At 36.4% G+C, this 20,843-nt stretch overlaps 1 protein-coding gene across 2 annotated transcripts; it reads left to right on the top strand.

Annotated features, from left to right (window-relative positions):
• LOC100516628 (UDP-glucuronosyltransferase 2B18-like) lies at positions 2,367–20,519 on the top strand. 2 transcript variants are annotated; one of them, XM_003129071.4, is made up of 6 exons: positions 2,368–3,127; positions 8,846–8,994; positions 12,944–13,075; positions 15,304–15,391; positions 16,084–16,303; positions 20,015–20,519. In XM_003129071.4, exons 1-6 carry the CDS (start codon positions 2,413–2,415, stop codon positions 20,292–20,294), a joined length of 1,584 nt encoding a protein of 527 aa, XP_003129119.1. In that variant the 5' UTR covers positions 2,368–2,412; the 3' UTR covers positions 20,295–20,519. The 2 variants fall into 2 exon arrangements, with proteins under 2 accessions (XP_020957067.1, XP_003129119.1); XM_021101408.1 differs by lacking the exon at positions 12,944–13,075 and having other exon boundaries at positions 2,367–3,127; positions 20,015–20,410.

The following is a 20,843-nucleotide window of genomic DNA, read 5'->3' as shown; positions in this document are numbered from 1 at the left end:
CGCGTTGCTGTGGCTCTGGCGTAGGCCAGTGGCTACAGCTCCGATTGGACCCCTAGCCTGGGAACTTCCATATGCCGCAGGAGTGGCCCAAGAAAAGACAAAAAGACCAAAAAAAAAAAAAAAATTACTGCCACTGAGATCTCAAAGTGAAATGAAACTTAGATGCTTAGAAACTGGAGGAAAGGGAATTTTTGTTTCAATGTCAGAAAGCCTAAAGAAATAGGTCCTATACTACATGAAATGTGGGATTGAAAGTGACAAATTTGTATTTCCAGCTGAGGAGATTTCCAAGCAAAGTTTCAAGATACTTTCTGGTTTTATTCAGCTGCTTCTAGGAAAATATGAGAGAAGAGATGGTAAAGTGCTAGAACTGTTAGACAAAAAGAAGCCTGGACTTGGTGATTTGTGAAATTCACAGTCTGTCCGGAGTGCAAAAGAAGCTAATGTTAAGAGAACTACTGTGGGAAAAAAAAATGCCCTGGAGAAAAAGGTAAGGGTTTGGTTATAGAATCTTTTGCTAATACCTCAGAAAAAATCAAAAGATCAAAGTATTCATTCACACAAAAAACTATTTGGAGAGATTGAGGGTATGAATCAACTAAACCAGAGAACACAGTAGGAGTCAGCCTTTTCCCCCATTGCATTCTGCTTTAAGCCACAGTGTCTATAAGTGTTAAGATGGACATGTCACAATTATATTATGGGAGCAAACATGTTGCTGTTTAGTTTCACAGGAGAGGAATCTTGTTCCTTAATTGGTTATATCCAGAGCCTCTCCCACACCTGATTGAGATAATATGAATAATGACATTTGGGATTTTGAGATCATGTTGTATTGTGCTGAGACATTTAGTAACCTTTGGATGAGATGAATGTCTTTTGCATATATGATGAACGTGAATGTTTGGGGCCCAGCAGATAAACTGGTGAGCGGAATAGTGGCTGATGAAGATATCTAATCCCTCCTACACTCAGGAAGGTTGAGCTGGTGAAAATCAGGCAATGCAAACCCCAAAGCCCTCTTTCCCCAAGGTGTGCCCCCACATAACCAGCCTGCAAAAATAAACCTCAGGGCAGCTACTCACCTGTCTGCCCACTCTCCCTTTGAGAGCATAATTATCAAATGTTGGGTGCCCCCAAGATGCAGATTCTGAGCTACGAATTAGCTTGCAGAGAAATTATTAAGACACACTCTTGGAAACAAACTTTACAACAAAGAGAGTAGGAAGCAAGATTGGACACTGGAAAAAATTTAAACATAATGCATATTCATCACAGGTTTCGAGCAACCCATTGGGAGTTGGCCCAAATTAAAATGAGGACACCAGGCACTGGATTTGGGTTGCCCCAGGAAAGAGACCTGACTTTTGACTGGATTGCTCTTTAGCAGAGACAATTTTCAAAGAAATATGGTTATAAGGGGTGTCAGCTGATAATTTCCTCATCAACTGGGAAATAATTTCTATATTCCCAAAAGGAGAATAAGAGTAACACATCAAAACATCCATCAAAGGGCATTACCAAAATCAAAGGATATTGCAACTCCGCTAATACAGTTTTGCTTAGAATCTATAAGCAAATCCTTTCTAAGAAAGATTCTCCTTTCGAGTCAGCATATTATTGATAGTATATAAACAAATCTATCTCAGGACATATATATTCCCTTCCTACTTCCAATTCGTTCGGAGTTCCTCAAAAGGTTTTTTAAAAATATAACTTCCCTGGATTATAAAGGCAGTATACAAAACTAAGTTCAGAAGTAGGTACTTAGAGGATAAATACTTTCTAAGAGTAAGTACTGAAGAGGTAATGAAGAAGTGACAGTAATAGAAGAAATGTTGCAAATGTTCAGAAAAGAAAAATCACAATTCTGAGGCAATATTCTCAAATAAAGAAAAGTAACTAAAGTTATATTCAAAGGATGTCTATGTTTGGATAAAAGGGGAAAAAAACAAAGGAATATCTATTGTCAAAAGAACAAAGCCATGGCAAACAAAATGGAACTAATAAAACAAGTGTGAAAATATAGAAAAAGAAATGCTTGGACAGGTTCCAATAAATCAGAATATACTTGTGTTGACCCCATGCTATTTCTTATCTGGAAACTCCCTATATGCAAGGTAATTTCCTCTTAGCCTGGAGCACTAGCTTTAAAATGATACTGGGATTTACTGTACCTATATCACCTACCTCTTATTTGCTTTCCAAAACCTTTGACCTGGAGATTAGCTTGCAGAGAGATTACTAAGGCATGGTCTCAGAAACAAAGTCTTAATATTTAGCTGAATAGTCATTGGGACTTTGCTGTGTACCAGTTATAATTTAACTACTAAATTGATTCTTTCATTGATGTAACTGAGAACTACATTTAAATTTCAGAAAGTTTGTGAAGAAGGTTTAGATTTTACCAAAATGTCTAAGACAAGGGATTCCCTTCTTTTGCTTTTTTTTTATTTCAGTTGTGCCTCCGGTGGACACCTGCTGGTTTGGCCCATGGAATACAGCCACTGGATCAATTTAAAGACAATATTGAATGAACTTGCTCAGAGGGGCCATGAAGTAACCGTGCTAGCATCTTCAGCTTCCATCCTTGTAGATCCCAATGAACCATCTGCCTTCAAATTTGAGGTTTATCCTACATCATTTACTAAGAAGGAGCTTGATATGCACTTTATGAAATGGGTCAAGACATGGACATATGATTTACCAAAGAGTACATTATGGGCATATGATTCAAAGATGCAAAAAATATACCACGAATATTCTGATACTGTTCAAAAGCTTTGTGAGGATGTAGTTTTGAACCAGAAACTTATGAAGAAACTGCAAGGATCAAGATATGACGTTGTTCTTGGAGATGCCATTTCTCCCTGTGCTGAGTTGCTGTCTGAACTACTTAACCTACCTTTGGTCTACAGTCTTCGATTTACCACTGGCAAAACATATGAAAAACTCTGTGGAGGGCTTATATTACCTCCTTCCTATGTACCTGTTATCATATCAGAACTTAGTGACAAAATGACATTTATGGAGAGGGTGACAAACATGTTGTATTACCTATATTTTGACTACGCATTTGAGACTTTCAACAAGAAAAAGTGGGATAAATTTTACAGTGAAGTATTAGGTAAGTCTGGTTTATTTATAACATTTTTCCTCCAGTAGATGGAAAGAAACATTTCTTTGTGTGTGTTGAAGTTAATATATTATATATACTTTGAAATAACTTATATTTTATTTTGTGTAGTGTCAAAATTTATCAACTATTCAAGAGGGTATGCAGAGTAATCCAGCACTCTGTGACACTGGAGATGCTGCTCCATTTAATAACTACCCAATATGGGAGTATTCTTAGGGCTTGTTTATTTTAAAAGGAACATATGCACTCTGTTATTTATAGCTGTAATATCAACCATCCTAAACCTTAGGGGTTAAAACAGCAGCCATATTATCTGCTCATGATCCTGTGAGGCAGTGATTTGGACTGGGCTCAGGGAAATGTTCTTCCCTGGGGCTTACCCGGGCTTATTCATTAGGCTAGAGTTAGCTATCAGCTTGGCTGGGGTAGAAGAGTCCAGAAAGTGTTGCTCACATGGCTAGGTTTTGACAGACTGTCAGGACATTTTAATTATCTCCTCCATGTGATATCTCCAAAGAGTTTGGATTTTTTTTTTTTTTTTTGGTCTTTTTTCTATTTCTTTGGGCCGCTGCCACGGCATATGGAGGTTCCCAGTCTAGGGGTCCAATCGGAGCTGTAGCCGCCAGCCTACGCCAGAGCCACAGCAACGCGGGATCCAAGCCGCCTCTGCAACCTACACCACAGCTCAAGGCAACGCCGGATCGTTAACCCACTGAGCAAGGGCAGGGACCGAACCCACAGCCTCATGGTTCCTAGTTGGATTCGTTAACTACTGCACCACGACGGGAACTCCGAGTTTGGACTTTTACAGGTGATAGCAGAATTCTAGAACACCTTATAGGAATGTTTTAGGCCTAGATTTGGAAGTCACACAGTATCATTTCTGCCACCTTCTCTTGGTAAAAGAAGTCATGAGGCAAACCCAGATTCAAAGGGTGAAGACGTAGCCTCCGCTTCTCAATGGGTGGAGTTACAAAGGGCATGTAGCCATTTAAGACACTAGATAAGAAACTTCTTTAAATACATTGATAAAAATCAAGTGAAGATCAGTCATGAGGAAATCTATTTTTTAAACCTGGGTCTAGTTAAAAAAAAAAAAAAAAGACTATGTAAAGAATGATGACACTTTGTGTATAAACTTTATTTGTCTTTAAAATTAAACATTCTTATGCGCTCATAGCTGAGGCTTCATTCTTTTCACTTTCCGAATCAGCTGCTGCTATCTCTCTCCTTCATTTGGTTTTTCTATTATTCTAATATATCTAACATCTCCATCATCTAATATTTCTATTAAGAAGGAAAATTGCTTAGTTATGGATGAGTTGTCTCTAGAAATTATCTAGTATTATTCTTTCCTTCTCAGTGGATGAAAAGGCATCTGCTAAGTAATCTTGAAACACTGAGGATTAATATTAGATGTATCAGAATTCCCATCGTGGTGCAGCAGAAATGAATCTGACTAGGAACCATGAGGTTGCAGGTTTGATCCCTGGCCTCACTCAGTGGGTTAAGGATCTGGCATTGCCGTGACCTGTGGTGTAGTTGCAGACGTGGCTCAGATCTGGCATTGCTGTGGCTGTGCTATAGGCCAGCAGCTCTAGCTCTGATTCCCCCCCTAGCCTGGTAACCTCTATATGCCACAGTTGCGACCCTAAAAGGACAAAAGACAAAAAAAAAAAAAAAAAAAAAAATTAGATGTATCAATGTCTGTTTTATGATTCTACAACATCTGGTTTGAAAAATGAAGCAAAATGTGAGGGTCCAGGATATTTTTCATACCTGGATGATTGCTAATCTTGATTCTGTGAGCATACTCATTCAACGACGAATATTTATTGCACTTCTTCTATGTTTCTTGTTTGCAGAGGGCAGAAGGAAATGAATAAACATTTATTGAGGATTTACTCTCTTCCAGGAAATCTTCTAAGTCCTTTATATTTGATAACTCATCGAAGATAACACACAGAAATTCTCTTCATAGCTACTATTATTCTCCGCATTTTATAGATATAGAAACTGAAGTAAAAAAAAGTTTAGTAACTGGGAGTTCCCATCATGGTGCAGCAGAAATAAATCCTACTAGTAAGCATCAGGTTGCGGGTTCAATCCCTGGCCTTGCTCAGTGGGTTAAGGAACTGGCATTGCTGTGAGCTGTGAGGTAGGTTGCAGATGTGGCTCATATCTGGCGGGGCTGTGGCATAGGCCAGTGGTTACATTTCCGATTTGACCCCTAGCCTGGGAACCTCCATATGCTGCAGGTAAGGCTCTAAAAAGCAAAAAATTAATTAATTAATTAATTAATTTAAAAACTCAGGTAACCTACCCAAGTTCTCCTGGAAAAGGAGTGATAGAGCTGAGATTAAAACACAGCAGCACAGCAGACTTGCCCCTGGACCTAACCACTCTGTGTATTGTATTAACTGAAAAAAATGTGTGAGACCCTAACTTCAAAAATCCATGTATAACTTAGGGAAATATAGTGCTAAGCAAAAAGAATGCTGCAATGTAGAAAACCCAAGTATTTTTGTTTGTTTGTTGTTTGTTTTTTGATCTGGATAGTCTTTTTACAATAGACACTTTCGACATTCAGCATATAACACTCAGCTAACTAATATTTTCTTTTCAAGAGATATGTTCCCTTATCACCATTTACTTACATATTTAAAGTATCTTTTCGTTTGGGCACTATCATAAAAATTTTAGCAACCTAATAAAAATATCACTTTGAAATTGAACTTCACCATCCTTGGCAGAAATTCATAGTTTACTCTGTCTGAGAAGGTTTATATGGTTATGTTAAGATTACAGAGGAAATAAATATCTGAGTTATAAAGACAAATTTTGATTACATATATATTATAAGAGGTCATAGGAGGCAATGGCTTAGAGAATATCAGGAACCAAGATCAAAGTCTCAGGAACAAATCTGCTAAAATTAATTGAGAATTACAGGTCTTCAAGGATAAGATCTTAAATGAGATTCCACAGCAGAGGCATGCAAGAAATGGGACAAAACATAGGGCATTGAAGGGCGAACAATTGAAGCAGAAATCTGGGTGGTAAATGAAGTGAGAGGATGACTGTGTCTATCTGGAAGAGAAGGCTCAACAAATTATCCAAAGGCCGAAGCTGCTAAAATAAATAATCCAAAGACCAAAGTTATTAAGATTAAAAATTAGCCAGGAATCACAGGTCCTAGGAACTGAGCTCTTAAATGTGACAGCATAAGCACACAAGGTGAAGTAAGGTGAAGGAGAACAGGGTATCAGGTGGCAAACAAAGCAGATGGCTGGACAGGGAATGGGGTAGGTGTGTGGGTCTGTGAGAATACATGACTAAACAAATGGTCCAAAGGCATGAAAAGTGAAAGAAACTTGGGGTAAATAAGAGACTGATGGAAATAGACTTTTACAGCAAAAGTCAGTGTTCCAGCCCTGAATGTTCAGAAGTTTTTGGTCAGTCCTTGAACAGGTGGCCATCACAGCATTGCTGATTTATTCTAGGAATAAAAATTATTACAGGAGATCATTTGACCCAGGTGTAAATTCCAAAAAGGAAGATTTTTCAGCCTTTTGCAGGTGAATCTCCCTTATCACCTATTACCACATGTTTAGTAATATTTATTTTTAGCTTTTCAAATATCTGTAATTTTTCTGGAGACCAAAGACAAATTTAGATATGGGAAAACACTTGGCAGACTGAATGGCGAAAGAGTTCCTCAGCCTCCCATCCCTTCCAGACAAGTATCGAGCAGTCTTCCCTTTGCATTAGGTTGTAGTAATCAATACAGACAGAATGTTTCAAGTTTCCCAGGACAGAAAAAATAAATGACATGACGATGGAGGTGAAAGACATCGTTTCATTTAGAGCCCCTCATTCATTATATACTTTCTTGATCACAGGTGATCCAAGAATTTAGTCCTACAATAAGTTTTTTCTTTAAAATGTACAAGAAGGGATGAATAGGGCATTGAAGGGCATTTAAAATATGAAAGGGAAGGATTATTAATTTCTAGTGATATATCATCATTAGGGACAATTCTTAAGTCATTGTGGTTTCTCTGCTTTCCTTTCCTTATACCCCTAAAGGAAATTCATTTTCCTGTGAGTAATCTATTTATTTTCTGAGTGGCTGGCTAAGTGAAACTGAACACCAGATTGAAACAAGTGTAAATAATGCATTTATTTTCATGCTGCAGCCCCATATTTAATGTATATTCTCTGGAAAACATTTCCTATTGGGATGAGATCAGGATAGTACAGCAGGAATTCCTGGAACTTACCTCCTCCCATGAGCACATAAAAATTACAACTACTTACAAAGCAACTATATTTGAGAGCAACATAAAGACTAGTAAAAAAAATATTTCCCACAACTAAACATATAAAGAAAGAGCCACAGCAAGACAGGTAAAGGAGCAGAGATGCAGTCTAGCCAGGACTTTACCCTGGTGTTGGCCACCCATACACAGGACTATCACAGTCACAGGCGTCCTCCACCAAGAGAAAGGGTTCTGAGCCCCACATCAGTGTTCCGAGCCCCACATCAGGCTCCCAATCCTGGTAAGATAAGCCCCTAGAATTTCTATCTTTGGAAACTAGAGGGGCTTACACTTGAGAAAACAGAAGACGATGTAAACAGAGACTCTCTTCTCAAAGGATGCACATGAAATCTCATAAAGTCTGAGTCCCAGTGACTTTACTTCTAGACAGTAGTTAGCAAGGCACCTGTGTCAGACCCACTTGTTTATTTTGGAGGGCCTCCTGGAGGAGCTTTATGCAGCTGGGACTCCACCCAGGGATAGAGATGCTGGTGGCAGCCATTTGGGGATCTTGTCCCCCCCAGCTGACACCTGCGCTGGCAAGCACCACTTTGGAATGTTCCCTCTACTAGCACCAAGGGCTGCCTTGCCCACCAGGGGGCCATGGCGCTTACACAATGCTGGTTCCTCTCTGGAAGATGGGGACCCACAGTTAATTTTAGAAAATGTTTAAAATGCCATAGGATTAAGTAAAAATGCACAAATATCATGAAAGTGATACAAACCTATGCAGATGGAAAAGTGACCATTTAGAATGTAATAGGCATCACATACTTAAATAAGTACAGAGAAATATTGACTTAGAATTAAAATCTATTGGTTAGGGAGTTCTCGTTGTGGCTCAGTGGGTTACCAACCTGACTAGTATCTATGAGGATGCAGGTTCCATCCCTGGCCTGGCTCAGTGAGTTACCAACCTGACTAGTATCTATGAGGATGCAGGTTCCATCCCTGGCCTGGCTCAGTGGTTAAGGATCTGGCATTGCTGTGGCTGTGGTGTAGGCTGGCAGCTGCCACTCCAATTCAACCTCTAGCCTGGAAACTTCCATATGCCACAGGTGCGGCCCTAAAAAGAAAAAACAATCTATTAGTTAATTTTAACTTGTAATACATGAGATAAGAATTAATCTTCAATAATTATTTAAACCTAGAAAGATTCAAAGGTATGGAGGTGAGAGGACATGACAAACTATCTAAGTCTCTTGCACTTTTTTTCTTCTCTTTTTTTCTGTGTATATGTTAGCTTAAATTTTAAAACACAGGCATTATTTGTCCATCTTGACCCACACAGACCAGAAACTTTATTGCTATGTATTCTAAGAAGAAATGGATATAAATTCACAAATTTACCTATTTTCCTTTCCCTGTTTTTTTTTCCCCCCAGGAAGACCCACTACATTGTGTGAATTGATGGGGAAAGCAGATATTTGGCTGATAAGAAACTATTGGGATTTTGAATTTCCTCACCCATTCTTACCAAATTTTGAATTTGTTGGAGGCCTCCACTGCAAACCTGCCAAACCCCTGCCTAAGGTAAAATTTTGGTCTCCTGGGGAGAATTTTCATTCGCAATCCAAAATAGTGTCTAATGGAAAAGATGGTGGACAATATATAAAATTTCTTCACACCATACCCTCACTTATTGTGTGTTCCATGTTTCATTATTAATGAAGATTCTGGGCTACATTATAGTCATGGAACGTAGACAAGACGTGCAAGATCACATGGATATAGTCAATATAAAAAAGTCTTCCAACACAAAGAAATAATCATTTTTAACAAAAGTGTACTCTTTGTCTACTAGCTGGCATATTCTATACTCTGCACTGAAGAAGGGGGGCTGAATAAGATAGACACAGCCATAGTCCTTGGGGCTCTAATAGATTGGCCAGCCAGAAAAACTATAAATGTGAAACAATTATTTACAATAAAGTGCAAATAATAAGAAAATAAGGTTGAGGTGATAGGACAGGTCTTCTCTTGCATTTTATTCAAGTGAATTGCAATGAGATATTTTAAAAAATCAAGTTCTGATAGTTATATTAAAAGTGAAAATATGTGAGCACATTCAAAGGTTGTGGAATCTGGCTTTGATATATGGTACTGTGATAGCTAGGAAATATACAAAGACCACAATCCTGCCAGTTCTATCTTTCTTATGAAATATGGATGTACAGGAAAAAAAGAAGAAAAATGGTGGTGGGGGGTGGAAGGGTTACTTGATTATCTCACCTGATTAGCCTGAGAATAAAATGATCTAATATAGTCATTCATCATTACATACAGATTCCTTATTTTCAAATTTGCCTACTCACTAAAATTTATTTGTAACTCAAATAAATATTTGTAGTGCTTTTACCACCATTCATAGATACACACACAGTAGGAAAAAAAAAATCACTCATTGGACAGGCACGTTCCCAGTTGAGCATCGAAGGAGGCAATGCCACTGCCTTGTTGAAGCTCTCAAACTGTAAATGTGTCCCTTTCAGATCTAATTAATGCCACTTTTTTTGCCTTTGTGTGCTTTTTGTTGGTGACTTTACTGTTTAGAGTCCTGATGTGTGTTCTATTGTTCTTAAGAAGAAGAAAGGAGATTATGATGTGCTTTAGGAAGAAAATATGTTTCCTAGATAAGTTTCATTTAGTTCCATGAGTTACAGCATCATTAGCTATGAGTCCAGTGCTAATGAATCAACAATATATGTTAACTAAATTGTTTTAAAACAGAAACACACATAAAACAAGGCTGTGTGTTGATTGATGGAGGAAAATGTTGCGACAAGAGGCTTGGGGGACGCTAGGAGCAATGATTCATTACTTGCTAATGACATGTTTGCCGCAACTTTATAGACCATAACTACTGAGAATAAAATATTTGACCAGGTATGTTAAGCCTTTGCATAGTGCCAGGAACATAGTGCTTGATAAATATTAGCTATTGTGATTTCAATTTTTATTAATGCCCCCTTTGACAAAAGGAATTTTTTAAAATTCCCTTGTATAGCAGGTTAAGGATCCAGCATTGCCACTGCAAAGAGCTCAGGTCACTGCTATGGCTCTGGAACAAGCCCTGGCCGGGGCACTTGCCTCTGCTGGGGGTGTGGCCAAGAAAAAAGGAATTTGTCTCAGAAACTAAAGTAAAAAGAAGAAAATGTTAAAATTATATTTAAAACTTTAAGCAGTAGCTAGACTAGAGGGATTCCTTCTCGTGTGTGTGTGTGTGTGTGTGTGTGTGTGTGTGTGTACTAGCAAAGTCATAACATTTTTTTCCAAAAATTTTGTGAATGTGCTTCAGTGTTTGTTCTGATCTTATCTGAGACCAAAGAATTTCACAGCATAAAACAGAACAAAAATCACTGTATCCTGATAATACACATCGTGGAAATAAACCTCTCTCAGGAATTAGTTGTAGAGGTTCATTGTAAGTCATCTGGTAATGCATAAACTAGATAAGATATAGTTCTATTTCAATCATTTAAACTGCTAGGCTTGAAGACAAATATAGTAAAGTAGATATCAGAGAGGGAGGGCCTCGTTTAGCATTAACCTGCACAATAGGCTACAGATTTTAAAATATAAGTGAAAGTTTTCCGTAACTTTGTTATGAACCCCAGTTAGTTGACAGATAGCCTAGTCAGATCTTTTACCTAATAAATCACATTCTCATAGAGTAAAATGCACTCTAAATAAAAAGTTTACAGGGAAAATCTGTCACACTCATTATAAATCATAGTTTTAGTTCCCTTAAAACATTTGGGCCAGGAACAGAAGTAAAATCAAATTTATGCTAAAAGTTTAAGTGTCCCTGGCATTCCGTTCTGGCTCAGCTATAACAAACCTGACTGGTATCCATCAGGACACGAGTTCGATCCCTGGCCTCACTAGGTAGGTTAAGGATCTAGCATTGCCATGTGCTGTGGTGTAGGTCACAGATGTGGTTCGGATTCCGAATTGCTGTGGCTGTGGTGTAGGCTGGCAGCTACAGTTCTGATTTGACCCCTAGCCTGGGAACTTCCTATGCTGAGAGTACAGCCCTAAAAAGATCCAAAAAAATTTAAGTGTCCCATGTGAAAATAATGTTAATATATATTATGGCAATTTATTTAGGTTTTGAATGAAAACAGGGAAAAATAAGCTACCGGGAATTTCAAAAAGCTATTTCCTTAATAGAGATGAAATTTATATAGCATACCCAATATTATCAGAGCACGAGGTAGAAAGGAACATGATGTAAGACTTTAAGAAAAATTATTTTCATCACTTTTTGTCTCTTTCAGGCAATTAATGTAACATCACCAGAAAAAAAAGTTTAGTAGATCAGAATTTTGGCTGAGGCTTAAATGTAGGGAATCTATCAGTATTAGGAATTTGAAACACCAGGAGAAGTTGCAGTGAATAAACTGAGGGTTCTTATTTATTTATATAGAGAGGATTTAACAAGAGAACTTTCCTTCTTTTACAAAAGCAATTATATGTAACCTCTTAATTAGGTTATATTACTGTAAGTAGCCTTTATAATCAGGAAAACCTACACACCAAAAGAGATATCCTGAAAACTGCCAAGAAGAGTAGACCAACTCAGTAACAAATACATTGGGCATAGAATGATGCACAAATTCAAGAAGGTCTGCTATAGACTGTCTTTCATTGTATTTAAGGAATTCTGTTAGGAGTTCAGGTTTGTTTAGAAACTTGTCTTCTATCAATTCCTCCTAAAAAACAAAAGAAAGAAGCAAAACCTGTCAATGAAACAAGGCTAGGTTTACTTGACTTATTATAGGAAGCAAGAGCAGCACTTTGACAGGCCTTTCTTACTTTTCAGAAGAGGGAAGTCAGGGGAAGATAATTCTAAGGTATAGGGGCCTGGCTGGTGCTGTGGAAGAGGGCTGTGTAAAGAACAGGACCATCCAAATTCATGACATAACTTTGGCTTTCTGGCCCCAGTGGGGTGAGGTCTTGAATTTTGTCCTGGTGAGCAAGCCAAGTGTTTTCACGACTACACTATTTTACTTGGTTACTATCCTGTCATCCTAGAAAAAGTTACTAAGCCATTGATGCTGGATCTTAGTGTTATTTAACACAATATTAGAGAAAAAAAATTCTTGGTCCTGCTATTGTTTAAGATACAATAAAAATTATACTGTTTTTAAAGTTCAGTTAAGAAAAATAAACCTGTTTTGTCATAATGTGCAAGATTCTTCATTGTAGACTTTCACTTTCTTCTCATCTCTTGTTGATAAGTGATAAATAAATCACCATACTTATTTAGTAATCAATGAAAAACATTGTTTAAAGAAATAGCTTTCATATCACACATTTCTTTCTAAAGAGATTTAATGGCTTGGCATGTTAGAAGATGAGACTATACTAAGATTTCTTCTCTCTTTAAAAGTGTATATATTCACTCCCTTCAAACAAACAAAAAATAATGAATAAAACTAACAAAAACTCCCTCTTTGCTGATGCCCTTTCTTTATAGGAAATTGAAGAATTTGTCCAGAGCTCTGGAGAAGATGGCATCGTAGTATTTAGTTTGGGGTCAATGGTTCAAAACCTTACAGAAGAAAGGTCTAACACAATTGCATCAGCCCTTGCCCAGATTCCACAGAAGGTCTGGTAAATTGCCTTTGTACTGAGCAATGACTTGAATGCGTCTTTTCAAAGACTTTAGAGTGGGTCCATTAACATGGCTTTTGCAAAGGGGAGAAAATTTCATAACATAATTAGGTCAAAATGAACTGGTATACCTGTTTTTCTTTTTTTGTAAGATTTCAAAATGGTGTAAACACATTTGCATAAATATTCCAATTCAAGTTTTACTTTGTTCTCAGAGACATTTGTCTATTAGAGATTATGTGGAATTTAAGTGCTATTAAATTAATAGTAAGAACACAAGAATGCCTAATGCTTACCCCACATTAAAAATTTTCCTAAAGGGGTTCTAGGGGGACTGTGGAAGTTCTGAGCAGCAGAGAGAGAGGCATCACAATACAGTTCAACAGGTAGCTGCACTCAGTAGCCAACATTCAAAATAGAATCCTGAAAAAGGCTCGAGCATCGTTATGGTCCAACTTTACACTGGAGCTTGAGTATACAGATTCAAATCTTCCTATTGCCCCTGCTCCCCCTTCACCCAGGATGAAAAACAGCATATATCTTAAAACAAGTTCTCGAGGAAAAGATAAAGAGAGAGACATGAGGGCCAGGTATTGTTTCCTATTAGAGCAGAAAATGGTGAGGAATAGGCATGGGCTCTGAGTTTGAGGTCTCTTAGTCCTACCCATTAGCAACTTGCCCAATCAACATACTCTTTTGACCAACTGGATTAACAACTACTTTCTCAGAGGTAGTGGGGAAGAGGAGAAGCAAAAACTGCAAAGCATGGAGAGAGTCAGGGTTAGCACAGAGAAAATTATAGAAGGCTCTCCCTCCAGTAAAATCCTATAGTTATTTTTCTGACAGTATAAGATCAATCTCGGCTCTATCACTGGTCGTGAACTACTTTCCATCTTCAAGCATGATCTAAACTGCCCCAAACAACCCACACTATTTTTATCTTTGAAAGCCTGTAATCAGGGTGACTGCTCAGACAGTAGGCAGCCAGCTACCTATAAAACCCTACTAACCTAGAATTTCCTGGGATTTCATCCCACTGAGAAGTAAGAATTTCAGCATCAGTCATTTCTTAGGGCTAGATATACTGTTTTAATACATTCTAAATGTGTTCTTTTATTGTATAAAATGCAGTTAGATGTCTTGATAGTACAAACTGCTAATTTGCCTATTTTAGTCTATTCGTGAAAATCAATGTGGCATGGTTAATTTAAAATTTTCTCACTTTTAGTGTTCCTTTGCAATTCCTAGCTTTGTATTATCTGCTATATCCTCCTCCTCCCAAATGTATTAACTATATGCATATACATAGCCATGAAACTATGTACATGTTTTACCTGCTTGCTTATTATATTTATTAGGAGGAGAAAAAAGAGGAAATGTGCCGTTATGCTGCCTGTATAATTACTTAATTATCTTTACCAGTGCTCTTTGCTTTATCATGTGGATTAGCACTGCAGTCTGAGTTTACTTTCTTCAGCCTAAAGGCATTCCTTCAGTTTTTCCTGTAAGGCAGATGTTCCAGCAATGAATTATTTTCCTGTGGAGGGGTGACAGGAATATCTGTATTTTGCTCTTATTTTTGAAAAATAGTTTTGTTCAGTATAGAATTTCAGTTGATAGTTTTTCTTTCAGCCCTCTGAATATGTCATTCCACTATCACATAACATCCATTGTTTCTGATGAGATATAAGTAGTATCTTATGGAGTTCTGTTGTATGGATGGATTATTTTTGTCTTAGTGCTCCAAGTTTTTTGGATGGAGAAAAGAGAACATAAGCAAACCCTCACATATTCCTCTCAGAAACTGCTAAGCAATCAAAGTCTTTTCTAGATTAAAAACACAAGTTTGCTATATAAGATAGTCATATTATTGAAGAAATTTCCATCAATTTTATGTTTACACTACAGTTCTGATTGATCTCGAAGCTGTTAACTATTAAAATACTCATTCATGAACTAATGTCCCTCAACTCTTTAGCATGAATAACAGCATGTTATAGTAAACTCTACAAAAAATAATTCATAAACAAGTTCCCAGGTATTTACTTTGATTTTTTTTAACTTTGTAATAGCAATCATTATTTAACATTTCTGAGCAGAAATGTCTGTATCTGTTAATTAAAGGAAGCTGGGAAAGATGATTTCTTTGTAGACTTTAACTTCTAAAATGCTCTAAGGCTGTGGTCTTATTCATTGAGCAGAGCATTTTCTTTGTCTTAATAGGTTATCTGGAGATTCAATGGGAAGAAACCTGAGAAGTTGGGAAGCAATACTCAGCTCCTTAAGTGGATCCCACAGAATGATCTTCTTGGTAAAACTGTGGCAAACAAATAATAAATTCTAATTAAGAGAAAATCTCAGGGAAAATAGTAAAACATCAATGCAATGCAATATTTGCTTTGGAAAACATCACTATCCAACTGCTAATTATTTCTTACCCATAAATTTCCAGTAGCTTCTTGATTCTTCTTGCTTCCATGCTCTTCTACCTCAGATTTACTGCTATTGTAGTGTTTTTTCCTAAGATGATATAGGACATTTCATCCATATTTCTCAATAAATTTTCATTGACTCATATTGCCTACAAAATGAAGTGCAGCTGCTAGAATATGACTTGTGATCAACACAGCCATCATTTGTCCTCTACTTCTAAACATGCTCTGAGGCTCTTCATGTAGTATCAGAGTGAATCATTCCCTAGACTCTTAAGAGAAAGTGTTTCTTCACCTTCATGATTTTGAACATAATGTTTTTTTGAATCAAGAATCACTCTCACACTTGTCGGCTGGACAAAACAACTCTACACCAACATACCTCCGAATGCAAAGCTCTCTCTCATTTCGTCAGACATATTTCCTTGAATATCCACAAATGTTTCTATGATCCCATGAGCAGAGTAATTCTGTGTAGAAAAAAATTGCCTTCTTTATCGGGTTATACTGTCAATTTATATTTCTAACTATGGGACTCAGAATTTATTGTTTTCATTGATATCTTTCTTAGGTCATCCCAAAACCAAAGCTTTTATCACCCATGGTGGTGGCAATGGCATCTATGAAGCCATTTACCATGGGATTCCCATGGTAGGACTCCCCATGTTTGTTGACCAACCTGATAATATTGCTCACATGATGGCCAAGGGAGCAGCTGTTAGATTGGACTTGAACACAATGTCAAGTACAGATTTGTTCAATGCACTGAGGACTGTCATTAATGACCCTTCGTGAGTATATTTTTTTAACTAAGTAGTATTTTTAGATAAATTCTCTTTTCAACAGTGAGTATGAGTCATGTTCACTTATTGTAAAGGCTAATTTGAAATAATTACAATGATATAACCGTTTGTAAAATTCACTTTTACATTCAATGTGTTGTTTCAAAGTTGTGTTTTAATCTTATAGAATTAATGAGCTACTAATTAGTGCAACAATTTTCTATGCCAAAAAATAAAAGCTGAATATCTTATGTAAGAAGCATGCATTTTTAAAAATATGAATTAATCAATAAAAGCCTGAAAAATGAAAAAGAAAATATTTCAATGCAGTACTTAAAATTTCCGAAACTATAAAAATACTAAAAACTACTAATCTTTCTGTCTCTATAGGTTTGCCTATTCTGAATATTTTATGCAAATGGCATCATATAATATGTGGTCTTTTGCAAACTGACTTCTTTTAGCACAGAAGTTATTTTAATTTTTTTTAAAATTGCATCCATATTGTATCAGTACTCTATTCCTTTTTATGGTTGAATAATATTCTATGGCATATTTATAATATTTATGTGTTGTTTCACAGTCTATTAAAATATTCATCAGCTGATGGATTTTTTTTTCACTTTTGTCTATCATGAAAAACAATGCTACAAATGCTGTTATACATATTTTGTGGGGACATAGTTGTTATTACTTTTTGGTAGATAACTGGATATTATATACTGGGTCATATGATAACTTTATGTTTATTGGGAACTATCAAACTGCCTTCCAAAGTGGTCACATCATTTTACATTCCCACCAACAGTGTATGAGGAGTCCAATCATCTGTATCATTGCCAAAACATATTATCTATTATTATAATTTTATTATAGCTCTTCTAGTGGGTGTGACACAATCTTTATGTGGTCTTGATATGCATTTTTATTATGGCTATTAATGTTGAGAATATTTTCATGTATTTATTTGCAATCTATATATAGAGATATGTTTATTCTAATTCATTATCCATTTTTAATTGGATTATTTGTAACTGTTAGAACTCTACTCTTGACATATATACAAGTCCCTGTCAGTTATATGGCTTGCAAATATATTCTCCATTAGTAAGTTATTTTTTTCTTGCCAGTGTCCTTTGAAACACAATTTTTAAAAATTTCTGATAGAATAAATATTTAATAATTAAATGTTTCTATACTCCTTGAAATCTGTTAAAGCTGTTAACATTTCCCACAAAGGAAACTTCTAGCCCAGACACCTTCACTGGTGAATACTTCCAAACACATAAAAAAAAAAAATTAACACCAATCTTGCACAAATTTCTCTAGATAATGTCAAACCTATTAATACTTTCCAAGTCATTTTATGAGGGCATAATAGCCTTATTATTAAAACAGAAAAGGACATTATAAGAAAAAAATTTTAAACAATTCTTTCCCTCAATCAAATATAAAAGAATTAAATAAAGTATCATATTAAAAAAAAGACAAAAATGAGTTTATTCCAGGATTGAAAGTTTGCTTATATGTTTGAAAAACAGTCAATATAATTGAATAAATTGTTAATATGAAAGAGAAAGATATTATGATCATTCCAATGTTTAAAAATTGATATGTAAATATCCATTCATGATATTTTAACAAAATCTTCTGCTAACTCAAAATAGAAATTTCCTTAATCTTATAATAGGTACATATATATTTTTTAAAAACCTGTACAAAATATTACCCTTACTGGCAAAATATATACAGCTTTACCCCCTTTATTTGTCATCAGGAAAATGTAACTTAAAACCTCACTATTAATTCATTATAAAAGCTAAAATTTAAGGACTATCACAAACAAGCATTAACAAGAATGTGGAGAAATAGAAACTCTCCCACACTGCTGGTGAGAACACAAATTAATAAACCACTTAGAAAACTGCGATATCAGTGAGACCCAAACATACATGTCCTTTTCTCTCAGCAATTCCACTCCTAGATATAGGACTAAAAAAAAATATACAAATATGTAAACAAAAGACATATATAGGAATTATTATAACCACACTATTAGCAATGGCCAGAAAACTGTTAACAATCCAAATGTCCATTGATCAAAGAATGGATAAATAATTTGTGACATTGTCATACAAATACTATGCAACAAAGGAATTAACCTGTCACACAAGGCAGGCACACATAAGTTATGTGATTCCAATAGAAACAAGTAAAATGATTCTACAGTGTTAGAAGTCAGGCTAGTACTTAATTTGAGGAAGAGAGAAGTGATTGGAAGCATCCACAAGGAAGGGATGCTTCTGGGAAGCTTATAAATCTCTACAGCATGATCTGGGTAGAAGTTACATTAATGTTTCATTTGGTGAAAATTCTCTAGCTAATTTTGAATTTTGAGCTTATTATTCGTGCAGTTTTCATACATGTTTCATGCTTAAAGATTTGTTTTAGAAAATATAATTTTAAATGTCCACCCACTAAATAGCAAAATAAAAAAAAAATAGAATAAATGCTCACAACTACTACCATAATGCAGTCAGGAAAAGCCACTCAGAAGATGACACAGAAGCAAAGGCTTCAGTCAAGTAGAAGCAAGCCCCAGGATGTTGTGAGGAAGAATATTTCAAGAGGACAGAATGTCTAGATACTCATGTTGCAACAGAAGAAAGGGTGGGGGAAAAAACTGTAATTGCAATGTATACATCTAAGGATAACCTGACCCCCTTGCTGTACAGTGGGAAAATAAAAAAAAATAAAAAAATAAAAAAAAAGAGAAGGACAGAGAGGATTGAAAGGGCAAAGATGCAGAGGCGAGAACACATTTGCAATGTCAAGGAATAGCTAGAAGGCCAATGTGCCTACAACAGGGTGTGCATGAGACAACATGATCAGGGGAGAGATTGCTAAGGTCTGAGCTTGTAGGATATTATAGGCCAAAGAGAAGATTTGGGTATCATTCTAAATGAATGCAAAGCCAAATGGAACTTTTAAGTAGAGAGGTGTAATTATCTAATAGGTGTTACAAAAAATAATAATTCTGGCCGATGGCAGAACATCAATTATAGAAGCAAGAATACTCAATGCACTAGAACTGGTTAAGAGTTACTTTATTTCCATAACACAATTATTCTTTAAAAACTATAAGAGCGTCATCTTAAAACTCATTTCCACTAGTCAACTTACAGTTATTAGAATGGCTCATGTCAATTCTCATGCTAGAAAAGATTGAACATTCCCACCTGACCTTCCATTTTCACTTTTTAAATAGTTGCCAATAAGAAAATTCCAATTTAAAGGCCACTCTATGATGACTAATAAAAATATATCACTAATTCTGTAATCTGACTTTTTTTTTTTTTTTTGCTCTTTAGGGCTGCACTCATGGCATATGGAGGTTCCCAGGTGAGGGGTTCAATCAGAGCTACAGCTGCCAGTCTACACAACAGCCACAGCCACAGCCACATCAGATCTGAGCCTCATCTGCGACCTCATCAGCTCATGGCAACACCGAATCCTTAACCCACTGAGTGAGGCCAGGGATCTAACCCACAACCTCGTGGTTCCTAGTCGGATTCGCTTCCACTACACCATGACAGGAACTTCTGGAGTTAATTTTGAATAATTTGTATGACACCATCAAAAAAAAAACATGTATGCTATTGGTATGCTTAGGCAAACTAACTTCCTGTCAATGTTGGTATCTTTGTGCTTTTCCTTTAGATATAAAGAGAATGCTATGAGGTTATCAAGGATCCACCACGATCAACCTGTAAAGCCCCTGGATCGCGCAGTATTCTGGATCGAGTTTGTCATGCGTCACAAAGGAGCTAAGCACTTGCGGGCAGCAGCCCACGACCTCACCTGGTACCAGTACCACTCTCTGGATGTGATTGGGTTCCTGCTGGCCTGTGTGGCAACAGCTATATATGTCACCACAAGATGTTGTCTGTTTTGTTGCTGGAAGTTGGCTAAAACAGGAAAGAAGGGGAAGAGGGAGTAGCTGTATCTGAGACCTGAAGCAGTTATGCTTTATAGATGGAACTCATCAGTTTATTCCAAAAGGAGGGAGGTGTGATTAGGTGCCCATCCTCTTGTGACAAAATGACTTCTCATAATTTAGCATCTCAGATCAAAGTTTTTTTCAAGAGATTTTCTACCTATGAGTTAGAAATATGTTAGGCCAAGAGAAAAACTGGTAAAAATTAAATAAAAATAAAACTATATGGATAGTTTTTGTAATTTATTATTTTAACTCAAAAGTTAAACTAAAATGAAGTTATTGAATTTTACAGTATTTCACATGTTGTGCATAGACACAGAATAATAACAGGTCTACTTATATTATCCATATTATTTTGCAGATATTCAGAGTATTTTAATTTCATTTTGGTGCAGAGTTTTATAGTTTTATCTTACTACAGAAACTGTTCAGTAATTGGCATTGTGTGAAGAGATCCATCCACCCTTTCATGTCATTTGTGAGACCTCTAACTGCTTGGCTTTTACTGTACACCCTGGCTTAGCATCACTTTCTATCTAAAACCAGGGC

This window comes from Sus scrofa, chromosome 8, assembly GCF_000003025.6.
Source record: "Sus scrofa isolate TJ Tabasco breed Duroc chromosome 8, Sscrofa11.1, whole genome shotgun sequence".
Lineage (NCBI taxonomy): Eukaryota > Metazoa > Chordata > Mammalia > Artiodactyla > Suidae > Sus > Sus scrofa.
Note: the sequence above shows the minus strand (reverse complement) of the source record. Positions and strands in the feature narration are given on the sequence as shown.

Coding starts and splice junctions, on each gene's coding strand:
- LOC100516628 (XM_003129071.4), top strand. CDS start 2,413: ATGTCTAAGACAAGGGATTCCCTTCTTTTGCTTTTTTTTTATTTCAGT. Junction 13,076..15,303: donor TTGCCCAGATTCCACAGAAG/GTCTGGTAAATT, acceptor TTGTCTTAATAG/GTTATCTGGAGATTCAATGG. Junction 15,392..16,083: donor CCCACAGAATGATCTTCTTG/GTAAAACTGTGG, acceptor TATCTTTCTTAG/GTCATCCCAAAACCAAAGCT.